The 24672-nt window shown below is 42.8% G+C and overlaps 1 protein-coding gene across 3 annotated transcripts in view; it reads left to right on the top strand.

Moving 5' to 3' along the window:
* The window catches only part of asic4b (acid-sensing (proton-gated) ion channel family member 4b), a 69557-nt gene that overhangs the window by 10896 nt on the left and 33989 nt on the right, over nucleotides 1–24672 (top strand). The window contains exons 3-4 of one of the 3 annotated variants that reach the window (XM_079841529.1): nucleotides 1301–1516; nucleotides 1861–2418. In XM_079841529.1, the coding sequence (XP_079697655.1) occupies nucleotides 1915–2418 (504 nt within the window). In that variant the 5' untranslated portion in view covers nucleotides 1301–1516; nucleotides 1861–1914. Of the gene's footprint in view, nucleotides 1–1062; nucleotides 2419–24672 lie in introns of those variants that run through there. The other 2 variants (XM_079841530.1, XM_079841528.1) reach the window with 2 other exon arrangements.

The raw sequence follows: 24672 nt of genomic DNA, 5'->3' as shown, positions 1-24672 counted from the left end.
CTTGTGTTAGGGATGTTATCTAATGTGCTTCAATTCAAAGAGCGGTGAATAACATATTACACTAACCACTCATGAACACTTTCTCCAAAGGGACTAAATATGTGCTGCTGAGTTTTGGTAGGTGTGTGCGCATGTGTTTGTTTGTGTGTGGTCACACTACTCCTTAATCACTTGTTCTCGCATCTATCTAATCAATGGTCTGTCATTCTCTTTTCCGGCAGGGAGGGAGATTGATCTTCAGGAGTCGCCCCACACTCGTTACAGTGTTCTCAGTCTTCATTAACACCACCATTAGTCTCACATTGTTACTCTTTAACACAACACCACAAACAACACTTCGGCTGCATCACGTATGGAGAGAGTGGATTGGATGCCGTAAAACATAGTCAGCATTCTGTTTTATTTGATGCATTTATTTACATTTTTCCATTTAGCAGACACTTTTATCCGCAACTTACAAATGAGGAACACCAAAAGCAATTTGTCATAAGAAGCAACCGTATTTATAGTACATAATGCAAAGTACAAAGTAATATAAATGAATTAGTACACAAGTTAAAGCTGAACCGAACAATAATGATAATTTCCTTTAAAATCTAATTTGTAAAACAAAGAAAAGTTATGCTTTATTTCAGTGTGATATCATTAGTAATCATAAGTATTCATGTGTGCAAATATATAGAATTTTTGGAATTAATAGGTTAAAATATGTACAACAAACTTGTGGAGTCTTTAAACCATGAAGGACATACCAACTGCAAAGCAATTTCTCTAGTCATTCTCAGATTCCTGGGTCCTTTTTACCTATAGCCACGTTTACGCCTGCTGAGTAGAAGAAAGAAGTAAGAACAAAGAGAGAGGTAGAAAGAGAGTGTTGGTGGTGGAGACAGTGAGTGACCACTGTAAGTGGATGTAACAACCTGCTGCTGTGAGAGAAATAAAAGCTCTAGTGTGGGTAGGGACGGCTCTTCTCCACTGAAGGGGAAAGAACCCCTGCCTTCTCCGCTCATATAATATTAAACACCTCTCCTTCCACTCTCTTTCCCCTCCTCTTTCTTGTAGGGCATATAGCGAGGGCAGCATTCACACACGCTGTCTTTCATACCAGCTCTCTCTCCAGTTCCCTTACTCTCTCCATCGCTCTCTCGCTCTCTTTCCCTGAGTGTGCGAGAGGAGTTCAGGCAGCAGCTACGTCAGCCGTCAGCGAGCAGCTGAGGAGAGCTGTGGAACTCATGTATGTGTGTGTGTGTGTCTCTCTCTCTCTCTCTCTCTCTCTCTCGCTCTCATCCTTCTCTCATAGTCTCCAGCTCATGCCTCTACTCTCTCTGGAGTCTACGGCTGTGGCACATCCTGGGGCACTCACACGCCGAACGAAGCACCTCCTCTCACAATCTGCACTCTGCTCCTCAAACAGCAGCAGACCACAGCACAAACCAAGGAGAAAATAAGGAGAGAGTGGAAGCAAAGGATGGAAGAGAACAAAAGAGAGATGAGAATCTGAGGAAAAAGTGCGGAGGTAGGAGAGACTGACTGAGAGTAGATGGACAGAGTAGAAAAAGTGTGTAGAAAAAGTCGAAAAAGCAGAGCTGATAGAGAAAAAGATCAGAGGTGATACTGATAAGAGTAATATTTGTTATAAATAGGACGCAGTTGGGTACGGGAGAAAATAACAACCTTAGAGAAAGAAGATTTAGGGAAAAAAATTACCAACAGCCACGTTGCGGTAGAATAGCCGGCGAAACGGAAAGGAGCAGAGGCTCAGGGATAGATCAGCAGGAGGTATCAGAGTAATTTGCAAAGGGCTCTTCACACGCAGCCCTGGCTAACCACATGCCCATCGAATTTGTTTGTAAAATCAAGTTTGCTGAGGGTGACGAAGCCAAGGGGGCCTCGACAGACGGAGGCAGAACCGGCATGCTAGATGAAGGCCTTCGGCAGCGAAAAGGAGGCATGGTTGACCTGTCGTCCTTTGCTAGCTCCTCTTCTCTTCACGGTCTGGCTCGGGTATTGGGGACGTCAGGACGCTTGGGCTTTAGACAGACCCTCTGGGGACTGGCACTGTTGGTGTCGCTTGGTCTCTTCCTGTACCAGGCGACATGGAGCGCGGCAACTTATCTAGAGCATCCTCACCTCACATCACTGAGGGAAGAAACCCACCGTGAGCTCACCTTCCCGGCCATCACGGTCTGTAACGTCAACCGATTCCGCTTCTCCGCCCTCACAGACGCGGATATCTACCACTTGGCTAACCTCACCGGCCTGCCGCCCAAGAGCCGTAAAGGACACCGGCCAAGTGAGCTCCAGTACCCACCGCCTGACATGCTAGACATTTTCCAGCGGACTGGCCACCAGTTGGAAGACATGCTGAAGAGCTGCAACTTCAGCGGGCAGAACTGCTCAAGCGAAGATTTCAGTGTGGTGAGTAGCGCAAGCTTATGAATGGCTACCAGATGCAAAAAAAAGATATAATTGTGTTGGGTTAAGGTCATTTGGAAATATGGCTTTCTTTGTTTGGTGACTTTGAGCAATATTTTACAATGAATCCTTCAGTCTTTTCAGTATGAGAGACAGCTAACAGCAATGATTTGTGTGGAAAGAGGAAATGAATCCCCATCCGTGTCTAGCCTCCATGCTGGGGCGACAGTGGAACAATGCACTTATTTGCCATCTCAATTTAAGATCTGCCACATTTCTATCCCGCTTTCTACACCCCTTTCATTTCCAGTTACATCATAGTCTGTCCCATCTGATGCTGAGGCTTATTTTGGCCAGAGAATGGATGAAAAATTCAGGAGAGGGACAAGCGACATGATTCCTGCATTAGCCCAATCAGCCTTGAGGAGACACGCTCTCAACTCTCCAAAGAAAGTTCCCTTGCTTACATTGACATTTTTTGGTACTTGTCACGATGGTGTGATTCTTTTCAGTTTTGCTGTTGTTGCTGTAATTTCAGTCAGTAATTTCCTTTTAGGGCTCCTTCTATCACTCTAGACAGGATAAGATAAGAGAGATGTTCCGTGAGACCATGAGACTTCTGCCAAGGATATCAGCTCTCTCTGAGTTCGAGTCCTCCTCATGTAACTAATTTACTCCTTTTCTCTGATGTTAACTCCTTCACTTTCTTCGTTTCTTATGCATAGTTTTGAATATAATCATCTGATTTCATGGCATTCAGCAATGAAGGTTTAGGCAGGTGATTTACTGCATGATCCTGTTCACAAATTTGTTTGCCAGAGTATAACGTATATATGATTATGTACATTCAAATTGCTGCATTTTTTTTGTGCATATTGCTGACAGTCTGTATGTCAGTGATTGACATTGTAAACTGTAACCTGTCCGTATGAAAGTATTTTCCCATTTGCATTTGGAGAGCTAAAATCAATATCCTAACATCCTACTCTCCAAATCTACAGTATTTCAAATAAGTGTGCATTTGGCAAACTCTAAACCTTCTAAAACCTTCTTATCTAAAAGGTAATTTTGATATGGTTCTTTTATAGTAGCTTATGTTTTATTTTTTTATATTTGTAGTATTATTAGTTTATTATTAGTAGTATATTATTATAAATGTAGTAATATTGTCACAAAGATAATGGGAAAAAAAAAAGATTTTTGGCTTCCTAATTTTTCATGTGAAAGTTAGAATTTGAGACAGTTACTGTCCATATGCATTTCTTTGGCTTGAATTGATCATGTAGATTACATAAAAAAATAAGGCAATGGTCATCAGTTTCTACTTTCCACTTTTGAAGTCGTAATTTCGAGCTTGTCACATTCAAGTGCTTTGTTGTTGGAAAGAATAGGGATCATGGAGGACACCAGATTTGTTCTTGGGGGGAAATTATTACAGCCAAAATGAATTGAACATATTTGAATGAAATACTGAAAAATACATTATTGTACCCAATAGGGAAATTTGGTGTGGACTTAATATTCAAGTCCATCACCATCACCAAGTATCACCTGTTACTCCTAAAATAATCCTAAAATACAATATCACACAGACCAAACACAGGACACAACCCCACAGTACAAACACAGAACAGAAAATTGTATTTAATTTAATTTAAAATGTAGCATGTCATTTGTTAATATAAACATTCACCATGCTCTCTAAATGGAAATTGACATGCTATCCCTGTGTATAAAACATACAATATTCTTCAAATGGTTATTCATATACAGTGGCAAGAAAAAGTATGTGAACTCATTGCAGAATCTGTGAAAATGTGAATAATTGTAATAAAATAAGAGAGGTCATACAAAATGCTTGTTATTTTTTTTTTATTTAGTACTGTCCAGAAAAAGATTCTACATAAAATATGTTTACATATAGTCCACAAGACTATATATAAAAAAAAAGCTGTTAAAAATGTTTATAAAAATGACCCAATTCAAAAGTTTATGAACCCTTGGCTCTTAATATTATGTCACTACCTGGATGATCCACTAACTGTTTTTTTTGTTTTTGTTTTTGTTTTTAGTGATGGTTGTTCATAAGTCCCTAGTTTGTCCTGAGCAGTTAAGCACAATGTTCTGTGGGGACAAAAATCCTCCAGGTCCTGCAACTTCAGTTCTCCAGCATCTTTTCCATATTTGAACCATTTCCAGCAGTGACTGTATGATTTTGAGATCCATTTTTTCAATATGAGGACAATTGAGGGACACAAACACAACTATTAAAAAAGTTTCAAACATTTTCTGATTCTCCAAAAGGAAATATGATGCTTTAAGAGCAGAGGGGTGAAAACATTTTGAATTTGAAGATCAGGTAAATTGTACTTAATTTGTCTTTGTCTTAATTTGTCTGGAAACATACAAGTATCTTCTGTTGCTTCCGAAGGGAGTACTAAATGAAAAAAAAAAATATATATATATATATATTTAAACAAAATAAGAAAAATTGTGACATCATCCAGTTCAAAAGTTTTTTTTTTTTTTGAAGAACAATTTAACTGGGGGGACTCAAGAACAACCATCACAAAACAAAGCAAAAAACAGTCGTGGATCATCCAGGTAACGACACACAGTATTAAGAATCAAAGGTTCATAAACTTTAGAACAGGTACATTTTTTATAAATTCAGCAATTTTGTCTTGTGGACTATATGCAAACATATTTTATGTAAAATATCTTATTCAGGACAGTACTAAATAAAAAATAACATGCATTTTGTATGATCTCTCTTATTTGGTTAAAATTATTCATATTTTCACAGATTCTGCAAGGGGTTCGCATAATTTTTCTTGCCACTCTGTAAATATGCAGTACTTTAACTACAAGACAGGGCAATGTAGCTGTTGTGGAAAAGACGAATAAAGAATACCAGTCACTATAGAAATCGTTCTCCCGTCCGCCACACAAAAAAAAAAAAAAAGGTTCTATATGGCACTTGGTTCTTGGCTCAGTGGTTCAGTGGTTCTTCAGCGGTTCTTCAGAGGTTCTTCACCGGTTCTTTGACTAAGGTGCTATATAGCACCGCTAACTAAGGTGCTATATAGCACCGCTACCATTTACAGAATATGTTAAGATATGGTGCTATATAGCACCAAAAGTGGTTCCTCTATGATTAGGACAAAGAACCATTTTTGGTGCCATATAGAACCTTTTTTTTTAAGAGTGCATGTTTAAAGTTTTTGGCACGCCCAACTCGGAAACTCGGGTATCAAAATTAGTTTCCCAGTAGTAAATTCGACTTGAGAGGGCGTTCATGTCCAATTTCCGAGTAGGAAAGTCATATTTACAAGGATTTCAATAGCATGTGAATGATAGCATGAAATTACATTAGTACATTGGGATTTAACCCCTTTTTTTATGTTGCAGTTGTTAAAACTGCTGCCCAGTTGTAGTGTTATTCACTTGCCAAAGCCAATTTTTACTCGCATTTGGTGCTGTTAGTTAGCTTTCAATTTTTTGGTATGTGTTTATTCTGCTGACATTATTTAGTTAAACGTTTCATGCTCTTTGATCTAAGAAGTCATATAGCAGCTGTGATCTCTCTGATGTCTTCAGATCTTGAACCATCCTTATTAGGCTCCTTTGTTGCTCAGTTATGATTTCCTGTTTTGTCAACAGGTCATGTAGCAGTGCCAAAACACATTTAATACAGTACCTGTGAGTTTAACACATCATAGCTTTGACATAAAGCCCTTGTTATGTACTGACATTGCAGCAGGATGTTATAGAAGTCTTAAAGTCTGTGGAATTTGAGGTTGCTTGATGCAATAATGCCTCTGTAGACATCTTGTGGCATAGAAATTAAGTAGTGCTACTGTACTATTTGTTGTATTAAAAATATAAATGCATGACAAATTAATTCTAGTGTCTGTAAATTAGTGGTTTAAAATGGAAGTAAGCTACATGTAAGATGAGAAAGATTGAACATAAGGACATTTTGTTGTCAATAGTTGTTTGCTTATATTGTTGTGCCATTATTGGAGTGAGTTATGCCAGCCAATCTATTTTAAAATGTACCTGCCTGTCATGTAAAACATGAACAGTGACTAATGGTTTTGATACAGCATTGGATCAGCCTTTTCCTGTCGAAGTGGACAGTTCTTGGCGAGAATAATATTTTTGTTGGTTACACTTTATTTTGATGGTCCAGACACTTTACTAATGTAACCCCTACAGTTCGACTCACACCACTCTGAGCAGGATTCGAACTGGTGACTCCAGCATGGGAGGTGGGCACATTAACAAGGACGCTGAAGACGGCTGCTGAGTTTTAATAATAATCATTTGTTACATTTATATAGCACTTTTCTAGGCATTCAAAGCATTTTACATAGGGGGGGGGGGGGGGGGGTTGGGCTCTTCATCAACCACCTGGATGATGCGACGGCAGCCATATTGCGCCAGAACACCAACCACACACCAGCTGATTGGTGGAGAGGAGACAGAGTGATGAAGCCAATCGTGTGTGTGTATATATATATATATATATATATATATATATATATATATATATATATATATATATATATATATATATATATATATATATATATATATATATATATATATATATATATATATATATATATATATATATATATATACAGGTGCGGGTCATATAATTAGAATATCATCAAAAAGTTGATTTATTTCATTAATTCCATTCAAAAAGTGAAACTTTATATTAATTCATTACACACAGACTGATATATTTCAAATGTTTATTTCTTTTAATTTTGATGATTATAACTGACAACTAAGGAAAATCCCAAATTCAGTATCTCAGAAAATTAGAATATTACTTAAGACCAGTACAAAGAAAGGATTTTTAGAAATCTTGGCCAACTGAAAAGTATGAGCATGTACCACACTCAATACTTAGTTGGGGCTCCTTTTGCTTGAATTACTGCAGCAATGCGGTGTGGCATGGAGTCGATCAATCTGTGGCACTGCTCAGGTGTTATGAGAGCCCAGGTTGCTCTGATAGTGGCCTTCAGCTCTTCTGGATTGTTGGGTCTGGCATATCGCATCTTCCTCTTCACAATACCCCATAGATTTTCTATGGGGTTACGGTCAGGCGAGTTTGCTGGCCAATTAAGAACAGGGATACCATGGTCCTTAAACCAGGTACTGGTTGCTTTGGCACTGTGTGCAGGTGCCAAATCCTGTTCGATAATGAAATCTGCATCTCCATAACATTGGTCAGCAGCAGGAAGCATGAAGTGCTCTAAAACTTCCTGGTATACGGCTGCGTTGACCTTGGACCTCATAAAACACAGTGGACCAACACCAGCAGATGACATGGCACCCCAAACCATCACTGACTGTGGAAACTTTACACTGGACCTCAAGCAATGTGGATTGTGTGCCTCTCCCCTCTTCCTCCAGACTCTGGGACCCTGATTTCCAAAGGAAATGCAAAATTTACTTTCATCAGAGAACATAACTTTGGACCACTCAGCAGCTGTCCAGTCCTTTTTGTCTTTAGCCCAGGCGAGACGCTTCTGACGCTGTCTGTTGTTCAAGAGTGGCTTGACACAAGGAATGCGACAGCTGAAAACCATGTCTTGCATACGTCTGTGCATAGTGGTTCTTGAAGCACTGACTCCAGCTGCAGTCCACTCTTTGTGTATCTCCCCCACATTTTTTAATGGGTTTTGTTTCACAATCCTCTCCTGGGTGCGGTTATCCCTATTGCTTGTACACTTTTTTCTACCACATCTTTTCCTTCCCTTTGCCTCTCTATTAATGCGCTTGGAGCTCTGTGCACAGCCAGAGCTCTGTGCACAGCCAGCCTCTTTTGCAATGACCTTTTGTGTCTTGCCCTCCTTGTGCAAGGTGTCGATGGTCGTCTTTTGGACAACTTTCAAGTCAGCAGTCTTCCCCATGATTGTGTAGCCTACAGAACTAGACTGAGGGACCATTTAAAGGCCTTTGCAGGTGTTTTGAGTTAGTTACCTGATTAGAGTGTGGCACCAGGTGTCTTCAATATTGAACCTTTTCACAATATTCAAATTTTTTGAGATCCTGAATTTGGGATTTTCCTTAGTTGTCAGTTATAATCATCAAAATTAAAAGAAATAAGGATTTGAAATATATCATTCTGTGTGTAATGAAGGAATATAATACACAAGTTTCACTTTTTGAATGTAATTAGTGAAATAAATCAACTTTTTGATGATATTCTAATTATATGACCAGCACCTGAATGTATATATATTTTTGACCGAAGTGGCTTTTATATATATATATATATATATATATATATATATATATAAAAAAAATATATATATATATATATTGGGTAGACCAAGATGGCGGCGCGAGTAGATCGCGAGGCTCAGCGTCTCTCCAGATTCTGCAATTTTGCGGTATTTTTCTTGTTCATCTCGGGTCTGTTCGTACAGAACAGTTGTGCTTTTACATCGTACACCCGTTGTGAGCTTTTGGATATTGGTTTGCGAATTTCCGACAGTTTTATGGACAATCTTCGACTCCTTCCTGAGATCGCTAGGACGCCCGAGGCGATGCGCTCTGCCCGGCCGGGCGGAAGTGCTAGAAGGCGGCGCTGTGATCGTAAACAAAGGCGGGGTAAGCGTGGGGGTCTAAGAGCTAAGCTAAGGCTAACTCCTTACCGGCTCTCTTTACCCAGCATTTTCCTTGCCAATGTACGATCGCTAGTGAACAAAATGGAGGAGATTCGACTCAGCATTACACACAGTAAGAAACTTTTGAACTGTAACGTCCTAATCTTCACTGAAACCTGGTTAAACAGCGGAATACCGGACACCGCTATTGAGCTAGCGGGACTCCACACACTCCGGGCGGATAGAACACTAGATGGCTCCGGGAAGAGCAGAGGGGGTGGATTGTGCATTTATATTAACAAAGCTTGGTGCACAAACTCTGCTATTGTTGGGAGTCATTGTTCAGCTAACCTGGAGTTTCTCATGGTTAAATGTAGACCGTTTTATCTACCGTTTTTTTTTTTTTTTTCCGGATAGCTCTGTCCATAATTTATTGCACTACCCTAATCCACTGCTATTCCTCATATTAGCCTAGCATATTATTGTATACCTCTATCTGTAAAATTCTGTTTATAGTAATAGCCATCTGTATATTGTATTCATAGTACATATTCACCTGTAAATTCTGTTTATAGTAATAGCCATCTGTATATTTATTCACTGTACATATTCACCTGTAAATTCAGTTCTGTTTATAGTAATAACGTCTCTCTATTTATACATATTTATACATATTCAGTACATATCCATGTCCTGCACTTACGCATCCATTGTATATCCTGCACTTGCTGCTATTGCACTTCTGTATATATATAAAAGCCACTTCGGTCAAAAATTAGATAACGATACTGAGTGAATGCTCTCCGCATATAGTATACGTTCATAAAATACTTTCACTTCAAACCCACTAAATCCAGGCTCATCCCATTCAGAAGTACCGGAACTTAGGCAGAAACCTATACATAGGAGCCTGACAAAAATTATTATTTTAAAGAAAAACGTCAGACAGACTTAGAGGCTTTTGCATCTGAAGTCTTCATATATATACACTCACCTAAAGGATTATTAAGAACACCATACTAATACTGTGTTTGATCCCCTTTCGCCTTCAGAACTGCCTTAATTCTACGTGGCATTGATTCAACAAGGTGCTAAAAGCATTCTTTAGAAATGTTGGCCCATATTGATTGGATAGCATCTTGCAGTTGATGGAGATTTGTGGGATGCACATCCAGGGCACGAAGCTCCCGTTCCACCACATCCCAAAGATGCTCTATTGGGTTGAGATCTGGTGACTGTGGGGGCCATTTTAGTACAGTGAACTCATTGTCATGTTCAAGAAACCAATTTGATCCCCCACACCATTACACCACCACCACCAGCCTGCACAGTGGTAACAAGGCATGATGGAGCCATGTTCTCATTCTGTTTACGCCAAATTCTGACTCTACCATCTTAAAGTCTCAACAGAAATCGAGACTCATCAGACCAGGCAGCATTTTTCCAGTCTTCAACTGTCCAATTTTGGTGAGCTTGTGCAAATTGTAGCCTCTTTTTCCTATTTGTAGTGGAGATGAGTGGTACCCGGTGGGGTCTTCTGCTGTTGTAGCCCATCCGCCTCAAGGTTGTGCGTGTTGTGGCTTCACAAATGCTTTGCTGCACACCTCGGTTGTAACGAGTGGTTATTTCAGTCAAAGTTGAGTAGTAAATCACATACAGTCGATAAACCAAATTATGTCCTCATAAACCATGAGTGGACACACACAAATATTGTAAAACTTGCAAGCATGACAAGCCGCTAAGCATATATAAGTTACAGTACATACCATTGAGAAGTCCTGCTGTAGTTGTCGTTGCTGCTTCTCCTGTTCAATTTCAGCATCTAGATCTGATTCTGGATCATATATGTATGGCTAAATCTGATTGATCTCAATGGTTTATTTAGGATAACGCTTTTTTTTTTCTCCACATTTAAGGATGTCAGAGCTTTCAGACGCTTTCAATGCAATAGCTGCGCACGCCCGTCATTCTTTAGCTCCGCCCACACGATATGCCTCCTGCCGCTCGTTTTTTTTTTCGGAAAGACTCAGTACAGCCTAACTTTCTTTTATAAATATAATAAAACTAAAGACTTTTCAGAGATAAGAAGGATGCAATACTACTCTATAGGTACTCAAGATTGACATGGGATTTACTGAAACTGAGTGTTTCACCCCCCCTTGTTACAGTATTAAGCAGGCAGTCTACTAATATATATCTAATGAGAGTTAGTTGACATGTAATTGCAAGTTACTTATAGTTAGTAAAATATCTAAAGTGGACCGTCAAAATAAATTGTTACTCTTTTGTCTGTTCTTTGTTATGATAAAGTCAGAAGTGCCAAATGTATCTGTTAATACAAAAAAAGGCATGATTAGATTACCATGTACAAGTGCCACAAATAATTTTTTTAATACTATAAATTATTAATATCGTATATTGTGTGTTTATTTTTTGACTGGCTGTGTAAGAGTTAATTATCACATTCTTTATTTTTATTTTGGGTTAGTTCTCTAACGATAAAGTAATTTGCAGTGTGGTCTAGTGCTGAATAAACGTGCTTTCATTCTATTTCAACCATCCAAACCTTTTTAGAGTTTTAGAGAATATTAGAGATGTGAGACCTCTCTCTACAAGCCAAACACTCTGTAAGCTACAAGTTGATCTATCTGTTCTTCTGTCTCCATGGATCCTAATGGGCCCTTTTATGGCTCTGACACAAAAATTGTGCCTGTCTAGTTGTCCATCTCATAGGACTAAACAATTAGAGAGCCTTCAAAATCATTACTTTGTTTCAGTACCAAAAATGGACTACATAGGCTTAAGGGCCACAAGCTGTGTATTGACACCCTCACCAACCAATAATAATAGAGAGTGTTTAATCAATCCTTCTACAATCCACCTGGCACAGCTAAAGCACAACTATTATGTCAACTAAAATCAATGAAAAGCTATTAACATATGTGAGTTCAAACAGGATTAGTTTTATGACATTCATTTTAAAGAGCATCTTAAATACATCTTTAGTCTTAAACATTCCAACTGAACAACCAGAAATCTATAGTACGTCCCTTATGTAGCTGTGTTTACATGGACCCTAATAATCTGTTTGTAATCAGACTAGTAGCCCATTCCCAAAAAAAAGTCACATGTAACCACATTAATCAGAAGGAATTGGTCTAATTTGATTAAAATTTAAGTCGGATTGTTGGGGGGTGGTGGTTAAACCTGACACGGAACTAGCTGTTGTTGTTGCACATACAAAATCGTCCGAAAATCGCATTCTATATATTAGGTATTACATTTGGTTTGAAACTTACTTTGCAACAGTTAAAAAAGTATGAATGTGTGTAGTATGAATGAAATTCGGATGTACTAAATCTGCCACACTATATCCTATGGTGTCAGTTGTGTCAACTATTCTCCTCTTCTCCTGTCTCCGGAGATCATAATGGCCCTTTTATGGCTCTCAAACAAAAATTGTGCCTGTCTAGTTGTCCAACTCATAGGATGAACTGATTATAGAGAGCCTTAAAAATCATTATTTTGTTTCAGTACCAAAAATAGGCTGCTACATAATCTTAAGGGCCACAAGCTGTGTATTGACACCCTCACCAACCAATAAAAGAGTTTGTTTGGCCTTGTGGGATAGTAAAGTGTCCATCAGAAGCACATTTCAGAATCTGAAAGGAAGTTGTATACTTGGTCATCTGGATACTATATATTCGGACATACTACTCTGATGGTGTACTGTTTTTTTGCATACTATATAGTAGGGAAGTACACTATATTGCCAAAAGTATTGGGACACCCCTCCAAATAATTGAATGCAGGTGTTGCAATCACTTCCATGGCCACAGGTGTATAAAATCAAGAACCTAGGCATGCAGACTGCTTCTACAAACATTTGTGAAAGAATGGGTCGCTCTCAGGAGCTCAGTAAATTCAAGTGTGGTACCGTGATAGGTTGCCACCTGTGCAATAAGTCCATTCGTGAAATTTCCTCACTACTAAATATTCCACAGTCAACTGTTAGTGGTATTATAACAAAGTGGAAGCAATTAGGAACAACAGCAACTAATAGTTCAGCATACCAAGACATTTTGGTCCTTTTCATGCTCCCAACTTTGTGGGAACAGTTTGGGGATGGCCTTTTCCTGTTCCAACATGACTGCGCACCAGTGAACAAAGCAAGGTCCATAAAGACATGGATGAGTGAGTTTGGTGTGGAGGAACTTGAAAGTCCTGACCTCAACCTGATATAACTCCTTTGGGAATTAGAGCGGAGACTGCGAGCCAGGCCCTCTCGTCCAACATCAGTGCCTGACCTCACGAATGCGCTTCTAGAAGAAAGGTAAAAAATTCCCATAAACACACTCCTAAGCCTTGTGGAAGGCCTTCCTAGAAGAGTTGAAGCTGTTATAGCTGCGAAGGGTGGGCCAACTCCATATTAAACCCTACGGACTAAGAATAGGATGTCATTAAAGTTCATGTGCATGCAAAGGCAGGCGTCCCAAAACTTTTAGCAAAATAGTGTATTTCATTGCAGACGACGTGTCATTCTAAAATTTTCTTTCCTCTCATCATCTGTGAAGTCCTTGCTTTGTGGATCCTTGTTTTGGGTCTGGGAAGGGGCATTTTGTGAGTGGTACTGGGAAGTGGTACTCACTGCAGTCAAATGACGTCCAGCTCCACCTCTCTGGACGTCTAATGGGGTGGAGGGATAGAGTTATGGGTAGGGTTAGGGTAGGATTAGGGTGTGGTTGGATATTCTAGCTCCACCCATTAGGACCAAATTACGTTCGCTCCTCCTTGTTGGGCCTCTAGCGAGGAGGAGCTAGACGTAAGCTCCACCCATTTGCACTGCAGTGAGCAGACTCTCCATTTTTACTGCTTGATAAATATAAACAGCATGTCACAAAGCTTAATGAGCTCATGCTCTCTTAATTAGGACCTGAAACAGATAAATATTAGGTCTGGTTTAGAAGAAGCAGGAGGATGGCTAGTGTGTCCATTTTGAAAAAGTGTGAAACTGTATATTTGTGCAGTGTGTGCAATTTGAAGCTTGTGACAAATAACTGCACATCAATCCGATCACTTTACCTGATTTATTTCCGACTGATGAATCTGAACATAGTGTTTAATTACATTAACAAAATGTCACCATGTAAATGTAGCTTCTGATGCACCTGAAATACTCCCATATCACTATTGTATTTTCATGTACTAGCTCTGTACAGTACAACTGTTACCCTTTCTACCAATTGAGAGATGAAAACATCTTAAATAATTTCCCCATAAAGATACAAATCTATTTTTCATGCATGCAACAATAATTAGAAGCTTTATTATGATATATTATTCATCCAATAGTCAAATTGCATTATATGCAAACTATTTTTCTTATACAGTGTCACTCAGAAAACACTTCCAATTTGCATTTCCATTCTATTTCCATTCAAATCTTGAAAATGTTTGAAAAAGCAGCCAGTGGTTCAGGTGCGAAGGTTGCAACATCCCGGTTGTCAGAGATAAATGTAATTACTATTTTTGGCATACAAGAAAGTCAGCAGTAATCATTTCTGTAAATAATGACCACACAATGACCTTGGGGGAACAGGAATAAACAAGCTCAGTGGAGGTCAATGGATCAGTTCTCTCTTTTCCCTCCATCCTTTAGCTCGGTAATGATTTTGCATGCTTGATTTTCCACAATAGAGAGGCATAGATTAGTGAAACTCACATGAAACATTCATCAGAGCTCCCTGCCACTGAGATGACAATGGATGGGTCCTTCCTGCCACTCACTGGATTTGGCTAATCACTCACACATACCTGACACTGAAATGCTTCTGCTCACCATAAATTTAAAGCAAGATTCTCACACATTCAATTAAAAAATCTCAACATACACACAAATGCACACACAAAAACAAATAACTTGTAGATCTCAGATGTGATATACCACAAACAGTTACTTCACATCACTGTGTTTCTCCTTAAATATATTACCTTATCTCTAATGTAGTTTTAAGAAAAAAAAAGAAGAAAACAACAAAGTCTCCTAGCAGCAGATATGTCAGCTGTAGTCTCAGACTGTGAATGACTAATGTGTACGCAGTGGGTGATGCTAACAAACTCTTTGGCTTTCACTGAGCTTTTACAGTTCATTTAGTTCAAACATGAAACATCAAACTTAGATGTTTTATTTTCTTCATTTTGTCACTCAAGGAACAGATATTACTTTAATTAATTTGTTTTATTTCTCATCACAAAAAAAAAAAAGGGCTTCTGGTCTAAGTCCAGGGAATGTGAATCATTTCTTCCGATTAACGTCATGAAAGTGAACTGTGTTGGACTGCTTATTTCTCTGCTCATTTAAAAAAAAAATTTTGGCAGAGGAGGTTTATCAAAATGTTCTTTGATGTTTTGATTTTGAATACTTATGAGTTTCACATAGCAAGGTCACCAAACACTCTGTTTCTTTATATGAAAATAAGGGGTACTCTTGATAATTTTACACCACATACAATTTGAGATTTAAATATGCATTATAAACTAAATAAAATGCCAAACAGCCATGGCATGCTGGAAATATACGTGTATACAACTACACTCTATGAGTTTCACATAGCAAGGTCACCAAACACTCTGTTTCTTTATATGAAAATAAGGGGTACTCTTGATAATTTTTACACCACATACAATTTGAGATTTAAATATGCATTATAAACTAAATAAAATGCCAAACAGCCATGGTATGCTGGAAATATACGTGTATACAACTACACTCTAAAAAAAACTGGTCCTATATGGCACCAAAAATGGTTCTTGGCTCGTAATCATAGGGGAACCTTTTTAAGTGCTATATAGCACCAATTTTGGTTCTTCAGCGGTTCTTCAGAAGTTCTTCACCGGTTCTTTGACTAAGGTGCTATATAGCACTGCTAACTAAGGTGCTATATAGTACTGCTACCATATACAGAACATGTTAAGATATATAGCACCAAAAGGGGTTCCTCTATGATTACGACGAAGAACCATTTTTGGTGCCATATAGAACCTTTTTTTTTTAGAGTGTACTTATTTAATTAAAGGATTAGTTCACTTTAAAATGAAAATTACTCCATGATTTACTCACCCTCAGGACATCCTATAGGTGTATATGACTTTCCTCTTTCTGATGAACACAATCAGAGTTATATTGATAAATATCCTGACATTCCAACCTTTATAATGGCAAAGCCACAAGTTTGAAGCTCAAAAAAGCGCATCCATCATAAACGTATACTCCACACAGCTCCGGATGGTTAATAAAGGCCATCTGAAAGGAATGGATGGGTTTTTAAGAAAAATATGTCTAAAGGCACAATATTTATTCAAATATCCAAAAACCACTAGAGCAATGTTATATATTTTGTTGACTTGTGTACATTATCCCAGACGTTTCCACTAATGTTTAAATCCAGAGAAATCAGCTATTTTAACATTTACATTTACATTTAGTCATTTAGCAGACGCTTTTATCCAAAGCGACTTACAAATGAGAGCAAAAGAAGCAACTAGAACAGTCAAGGGCAACAGTATGCAAGTGCTGTAACAAGTCTCAGTTAATCTAGCACAGAACGTCTCGGTTACGGATGTAACCCTCGTTCCCTGAGGAGGGAACGGAGACGTAACGTTAGTGACTAACGAATGGGGGTTTCGCTTAGAAGCCTATCAACTTCGAGTTTAGAGAAAATGCCCAATGGCGTGCCAATGCCATGGGGCATGCGGAATTTGCATACGTAACTCCGCCTCACCGCGTGAGTATATAAGGAATTACGTGGCAATATCGCATTATGTTACCTGCTTGAGGAGCCAAGACTGAACTCCTGCGTTCCAGGTAGCACACCTGAAGTGGCAACGGGATGTTACGTCTCCGTTCCCTCCTCAGGGAATGAGGGTTACATCCGTAACCGAGACGTTCCCTTTCGTTCAGTCACTACGACGTAACGTTAGTGACTAACGAATGGGGGTCCCAATATAATCCCGCCACTCAGCTGTCTTCCAGCGCCCTGCGTAAGTGTGAGTACCCTGTCGTAAGACCAATACGGACGAAGGACTCCCACTTAACACAGGAATACCAAGGTACACTGGGAAGCATATCCCAGTGAGGGAATGCCAAGATGCCTACCCGTGGGGAGGACTTAAGAGACACATATGACCCGCTAAGGGCTGCATATGGAAGATCTCTAGGGTACCAGCCGAAGGTGGATTTTTAACCCTAGGGGTGGCGGGGACACGCCAAGGGAAGAAACCCGCTCACTGCGGAGGCTTATGGTGAAATACACATGTGGGGGTCGCCGGAGGGGAACCATGCACATGGGGCACCTGGCCGGACATGAGGGTCTGGGCTCGAAAGGGCAGACTGAACTGATGTCGGCGTCGACAGTGCTGGAGGAGCACAGGGCTCTCGGGGAGCTCACCTGAGGAAAAAATCGCATGTATCCAGTCCGAGGAGTGGAATGGCGAGCAAGCGAAGACACCTGAGCCTGGTCCATTACCGGCCCCTCGGGGGGGCGAGTACATAGTCGGACACTGGCTCCACTCGGAGATTGTAGAATCTGGCGAATGTGTTAGGTGTCGCCCAGCCTGCAGCTCTGCAGATGTCTGCTAGCGAGGCGCCATGCGCTAAAGCCCAAGAGGAGGCCACACTCCTAGTGGAGTGTGCCCTCACACCAAGGGGACATGGTCGACCTTGCTGCTGGTAAGCCACAACAATGGTGTCCACTATCCAGTGAGACAGCCTTTGCTTTGAGAGAGCAATTCCCTTCCGCTCTCCACCATAACAGACAAAGAGCTGGTCTGAGGTCCTGAAACACTGCGTCATGTCTACGTAGGCACGGAGGGCGCGTACTGGACAGAGCAATGCCAAGGCTGGGTCTGCCTCCTCCAAAGGCAGCGCTTGCAGGTTCACCACCTGGTCCTTAAACGGAGTGGTGGGAACCTTGGGCACATATCCAGGCCGGGGTCTCAGGATCACGTGAGAGTTAGCCGGCCCGAACTCCAGGCACGCTTCGTCAACCGAAAATGCCTGCAGGTCCCCGACCCTCTTAACTGAGGCCAATGCGGTCAGCAGAGCCGTCTTCATAGACAGGAACTTAATATCAACCGACCGCAAAGGCTCAAAGGGAGGTCTCTGCAGAGCACTTAACACTACTGCGAGGTCCCAAGAGGGTACGAGAGGAGAGCGAGGAGGATTCAGTCTCCTCGCTCCCCTCAGGAACCTGATGACCAGGTCGTGCTGACTTACCTTCTTGTTCTCCAAGAGATCGTGGTGGGCAGATATTGCGGCCACATATACTTTGAGGGTGGAGGGAGACAGCCTTCGCTCCAGCCCCTCTTGGAGAAACTCAAGCACGGACCCGATCGGGCATTTCCAGGGGTCTTCTTGGCGGGAAGAGCACCAGGTGACGAAGAGATTCCACTTCAACGCATAGGCATGCCGAGTGGACTCTGCCCTAGCGGAAGTGATGGTGGCGACCACCGTAGGTGGCAGGCCACTCAAACCTGCCGCGTCCCGTCTAGGAGCCACACGTGGAGGCTCCAGAGGTCGGGACGTGGGTGCCATAGGGTGCCCCGTCTCTGAGTAAGGAGGTCCGGTCTCAGAGGAATAGGCCAGGGAGGGGCTGTCGCAAGGAGTATGAGTTCGGGGAACCAGGTCCGGCCGTGCCAGTACGGGGCGACCAAAAGGACCTGCTCCTTGTCCTCCCTGATCTTGCACAGGAGCTGTGCGAGTAGGCTCACTGGGGGGAATGCATATTTGCGTAGGCCCCGCGGCCAGCTGTGCGCCAGTGCATCCGTGCCGAGCGTGCCCTCGGTCAGGGAATAGTACAGGCTGCAGTGGAAAGAGTCGTGGGAGGCAAACAGATCTACCTGTGCGTCGCCGAACTGTTCCCAAATCAGCTGAACCGTCTGGGGATGGAGTCTCCATTCTCCCGGGAGAGGCTGAAACCGCGAGAGCTCGTCGGCTACGTGGTTCAGGACTCCCGGAATATGGACAGCACGAAGGGACCTCAGGCGCTTCTGACTCCATAGGATGAGATGGCGGGCGAGTTGAGACATACGGCGGGAGCGTAGACCGCCCTGGTGGTTGATGTACGCTACTACGGCCGTGTTGTCTGACCGGACAAGCACATGTTGACCCTTCAGCAGTGCTCGGAAGCGGTGCAGGGCGAACCGTACTGCCAGCAACTCGAGGCAATTGACATGCAGGAGGCGCTGGGGTCCTGTCCAGGAGCCCGCGGCTGCTTGTCCTTTGCACATGGCACCCCAGCCCGTGGCAGAGGCATCCGTCGATACGACAACATGCCTGGAAACTCGTTCTAAGGACACACCGGCCCGTAGAAAACTGAGGTTCGACCACGGGGTGAGCGTCTGTAAGCAGGCCCGAGTCACTTGGACCCGGAGCGTGCCAGACTGCCATGCCCATCTCGGGACTCGATCGCGAAGCCAGTGCTGAAGCGGTCTCATATGAAGCAATCCGAGCGGCGTTACCGCGGCTGCAGATGCCATATGCCCCAGGAGCCTCTGAAATAGTTTCAGTGGAACCGCACTCTTGCTCTCGATTTGACGGAGGCAAGTCAGCAGAGACTGCGCACGCTCGCTCGTAAGCTGCGCGCACATGGCGACCGAGTCGATCTCCATACCGAGAAAAGAGATCCTCTGCACGGGGCAAAGTTTGCTCTTTTCCCAGTTGACCCGAAGGCCCAGACGGGCTAAGTGGTGGAGAACCAGATCTCTGTGTCCGCAAACCTGCTCTCGAGAGTGGCCCAGTATGAGCCAGTCGTCGAGGTAGTTCAGGATGCGGACCCCGTGCTGCCGAAGGGGCGCAAGGGCTGCCTCGGCAATCTTCGTGAAGACGCGAGGGGACAGAGATAGCCCGAATGGGAGAACCGCGTACTGATATGCCCGCCCCTCGAAAGCAAACCGTAGGAACGGTCTGTGTCGAGGAAGGATGGAGACATGGAAGTAGGCGTCCTTCAGGTCGATCGCTGCAAACCAATCGTGAGGACGAACGCATTCGAAAAGGCGTTTCGCAGTCAACATCTTGAACGGAAGCCGGTGAAGGGATCGGTTCAAGATGCGAAGGTCCAGGATTGGTCGTAACCCACCGGTTTTCTTGGGTACAATGAAGTAGGGGCTGTAGAACCCCGACTTCATTTCAGCCGGAGGGACAGGCTCGATCGCACCCTTCGCCAGTAGAGTGGCAATCTCCGCACGCATGACGGGGGCATGGGCCCCGGTCACGGTATAGCGGACTCCCCTGTAACGGGGAGGAGCCTGCGCGAACTGAATCGCGTAGCCGAGCCTGACGGTCCACGCAACCCAGCGGGACAGCCCCGGAAGCTGAAGCCACGCTTCCAGAGACTGCACCAACGGGGTCATACGGACGGCAGACGTACCCAGGGTGGGGCAGCGAGGCAGCGTTACCGGCCCGGACAGGGGAGGCTGTTGGGTGTCCCGGGGTCGGGGTACGGTTAACGGCTGCGCCCTGACAGAGGAGACCAGGGAAGGACGCACGTTCCACTGGGGTCTGCTCTGCCAGGGGGCTGGCGACAGAGAGGGACGAGAGTGGCGAGACCCGAGGGTGGCGCGCACTGCTGTCACCGATCTCTGGGGGCTCAGGGATGGGGTTGTCAGTTCTTTCTTTAACCACATTAGGGTGCTGCTGACCCGGGGGCCAGCAGCTGAACAAAAGATTCTCCCCCGGCCCTCCACCGGGGGAAGGAGCGGCCCTGCTGCCGTCTCCTGGAAAGAACTGCCCATCCCTGAGCCGTCCGCATCAGGAGCGCCGCTTAGCCTGGCGTTTTTTCGCGGGCTGCGGGGCTGGAGCGGACGGGGACGCCTTCCTGCGGCTGCCTCTGCGCGGCCCGGGTGGAGGCTGCTGCTTGGGTGGTGCAGAGGTAGAGGGAGCCGCAGGAGGGCGCCCTGGGCGGCGAGCAGGCTGAGGCAACTGCGGGGGCGGTGGGGTGGAGGCAGCAGCTGACCGCCGGGGTAGTATGTATTTTATAGCCTCAGTCTGCTTCTGAGCGGCCGAGAACTGTTGGGCGAAGCTCTCGACCGCTCCGCCGAATAGCCCATCCTGGGATATGGGGGCGTTGAGGAAACGAGTTCGCTCAGCGTCACGCATATCGGCCAGGGTGAGCCATAGGTGTCGCTCCTGGACCACATTTGTGGACATCACCTGACCCAGGGAGCGTGCGGTCACCTTCGTCGTCCGGAGAGCGAGGTCGGTGGCGGCACGCAACTCATTGCTGAGTCCTGGGTCAGCCCCCCCCTCGTGCATATCACACAGCAACTTGGCTTGGTAAGCCTGAAGAGTTGCCATGGTATGCAAAGAAGCAGCGGCCTGCCCCGCAGCTCTATAGGACTTCGCCAGCAGGGATGACGAAAACCTACAGGCTTTGGAGGGGTGCTTTGGGTCACCACGCCAGGACGAAGCGCTCTTTGGACACAGTTGCATCGCAACAGAACGTTCGACTGGGGGGACCCCAGTGTACCCATGAGCCGCGGCTCCATCGAGGGAGGTGAAGGCGGAAGAGTTGCCAAACGTTCGCGGGAAGACAACGGGGACTTCCAGGAACGCGCAATCTCTTCATGCACCTCGGGGAAGAAAGGTATTGGAGGAGCGGTCGGACGGGTGTCCGAGTGCGCCGCCCCCAAAAACCAATCGTCCAACCGCGAACGCTCAGGCTGAGGCGGAGGGTTCCATTCCAACCCAAGCGCTGCGGCGGCCCGAGACAGCATGGCTGTCAATTCTGGGTCCAACTCGGGCAATGCTGGCGCACCCGAGGGTTGTTAGGGGGACACGGATCTCACCTGGTTCCCTTTCGTCACCGTTCCCTCCTTCAGGGAACGAGGGTTTTCAGACCCACTTCTTTCCTTCCTCACTTGAGCATTGTGGCAATTTTGTGCATCCAAATCCAAAACAATTTGGATGCAATCCAAAACAAATTTCTCCGAAGGGAGACAATAAATGGTACCTTGACCTTGGTCTTCTCTAACCATATAGATCTTAATGCATTGGGTTCTTCATAAGAAGTGATTAAAATTTGAGATAGAGATGAGATATAAACTGATCTAGAGAGATGGAGCAAGATAGAGCAAGAAAGCACACATTCTCAAGAGGTTAAACAAAGGTCAGTTTCGCAAAATACACGCCATATGACTTTAATAACATAATTGAAATCACATAGCGGTCATTGTCATTTCATCTCATGATGGTTGTGAAAATATCTCATGGCAAAAACTGATAAAACTCGACGAAACTCTACTATTTGTTTGGTTTTTTTTTTGCATGAGTCTCGGTTGCAGTAAGAGTAACCGGGCAGCAGTAAATCCCCAATCCCACCCTTTCTATTTTGGATTTAGGTATTATGATGATTTCTGCTAGATTTTATTCGCTCGTGATAACTTCAAAGGCAAACTCTGTATAGCAACAGGATTTAGAGATTACATTCTGGGCTTGCACTAAAATCAATTGCGTGTTTGAAGTTGCTTTAGTATGAATGCAACGTTTCCCATTACTCAGCAACATGCAAATTGCGGGGCATCAAGAGGATAAGAGAGAAAGAGATGGATAGATAGATACTAAGCGAGTGTGTGAGAGAGATCTGATGAACTCTACCACTACCTTTAGATGATTTAAAACACTAATCACATCTCCATCAAAGAATGCTTGAGATAAAAGGAAATCACTTCACTTCTATTAATACAATCACTTTCAAATGGCATCTCATTAACATCTAATCGTGTTCCATTATGTGAGGTGTCCAGAGATTTTATTATGTATTGCAATGTTCAAGACTTTCCCTGGCACGTTGACATTTGATAGAATATTGATGAAAATGAACACGTAATGTTTTACTTTTTTCTAGACTCATCAATGGATTGTTTTTGTGTGTCATCTAAAGTGGTTTATTGACATTCTCTGTGTAAACGGTCTGAATGTGCAAACTAACTGCCTGAACAAATTTTCTGCACCTCAATTCTGATTGCTTGTTTGATGAAGCATGTGCAAGCATTTAAACCACACACACAAAAATAAATGTAATGACAGCAAGATGTATCAGACTCATTAGATATATATATATCACACAAACACGCTCATTTGTTTGTGCACCAAAGCTGTCAACATCACAAATATCAGAGAAGAAATGTATAACCACCAGGAACAAAGCAGTAAATATAATGTGCTTAAATATTAATTTGTTTATTGTAGAACATGTTGATGTATTAGCATGCAATATTAGTATCCTATCATTTCAAAAGATTAACTTAAAGGCCAACTTTCCAACAAATTTGTCACACTTTAGATTAGGGTCCAGTTCTCACCATTAACTAACTACTAACTATGACTTTTGCCTCAACAAATACTTAATTATTGCTTATTAACAGTTAGTAAGGTAGTTACGTGTAGGTATTTGGTAGGGTTAGGAATGTAGAATAAGGTCATGCAGAATAAGGCATCAATATGTGCTTTATTAGTACTAATAAACAGCCAATATCCTAGTAAAAAGCATGCTAATAAGCATGTAGTTAATGAGAATTGGTGGTTAATAGTGGAGAAGTGTTACCAACATTTTAATGATATTATCTTTGGTCTATCTATATTGGTTAGTGATGAGATTGACAGAACCACTATATTTGTTACTAAGAACAATTAATTAGTGATAAGTGTCAGGTTGGCTCCAGTTTAATTTTTCTCTTTTTTCATAATCATGCAGCTTTTTTATTTATTTTATATTAAGATATGTACTCTGACTCACACCTGGAACTCATCTAGCCCTCATTACCAGCACTTTATAGCGCACACACACCCCCTCATTGGCTGTGTTAAAAAATGTAGGCAGCTGACTTGTTGCCTCGCTGCCTTATCAGTTAATGACTTTGTAGACACTGATTTCGCACAACAGGCTTCTGGGGCAGTGTAACGCAGTGTCATGAACTGGCTTTTTTAATGTTTTTATACTGTTTTCTGAGGTCAACTTATGACGTTTGCGTGGTTTTTACATTCAGAAACATTATAATAAATAAGTAATAGTCTATTTTCTGTCTTGGTTTAGAGGTTCTCTGAAAAACGGTCGGTTTTGATGGGCGTGCCGCACTGAAGACTCGGAAGTAAACGCCCACGGCTAGGATTGGATAAGATTTGCATATTTAATGAGTTTCCGCTCCCCTGTCAGTACACACAAGGAATTGTTTTAAAAGCGTCTGGAGAAATGTTCACAGGGCTTGAAAAATATCTTTATCAAACAAACACAATGATTTATCTCTCATCCACCTGCGATTGATTGGAATGTTATTTCTGTATAATTTCGCCTGATCATCAGTGAGTATAACAGCGAACCGCACACACAGACACACACACACACACGCACGCAAGCGCAAGAAAAGAATGTTATTTCACTACAGCCCGTCGGCAGGCCGGTGATAGCCCGTCTGAAAAACACATAGCCCCGAGACTTTGGGCTTTGCAAGCTGGCGTTACTGGCGTTACAAGTCCGAGTCTGATCACGAATTAACCAATAACACCTTCTCCAGCCTGTGACCACGTGCTAAGGTATGTAATCAATAGATATCAAACGATCTGTTACAATGC

Source organism: Gobio gobio, assembly GCF_949357685.1.
Source record: "Gobio gobio genome assembly, chromosome: 17".
NCBI lineage: Eukaryota > Metazoa > Chordata > Actinopteri > Cypriniformes > Gobionidae > Gobio > Gobio gobio.
Note: the sequence above shows the minus strand (reverse complement) of the source record. Positions and strands in the feature narration are given on the sequence as shown.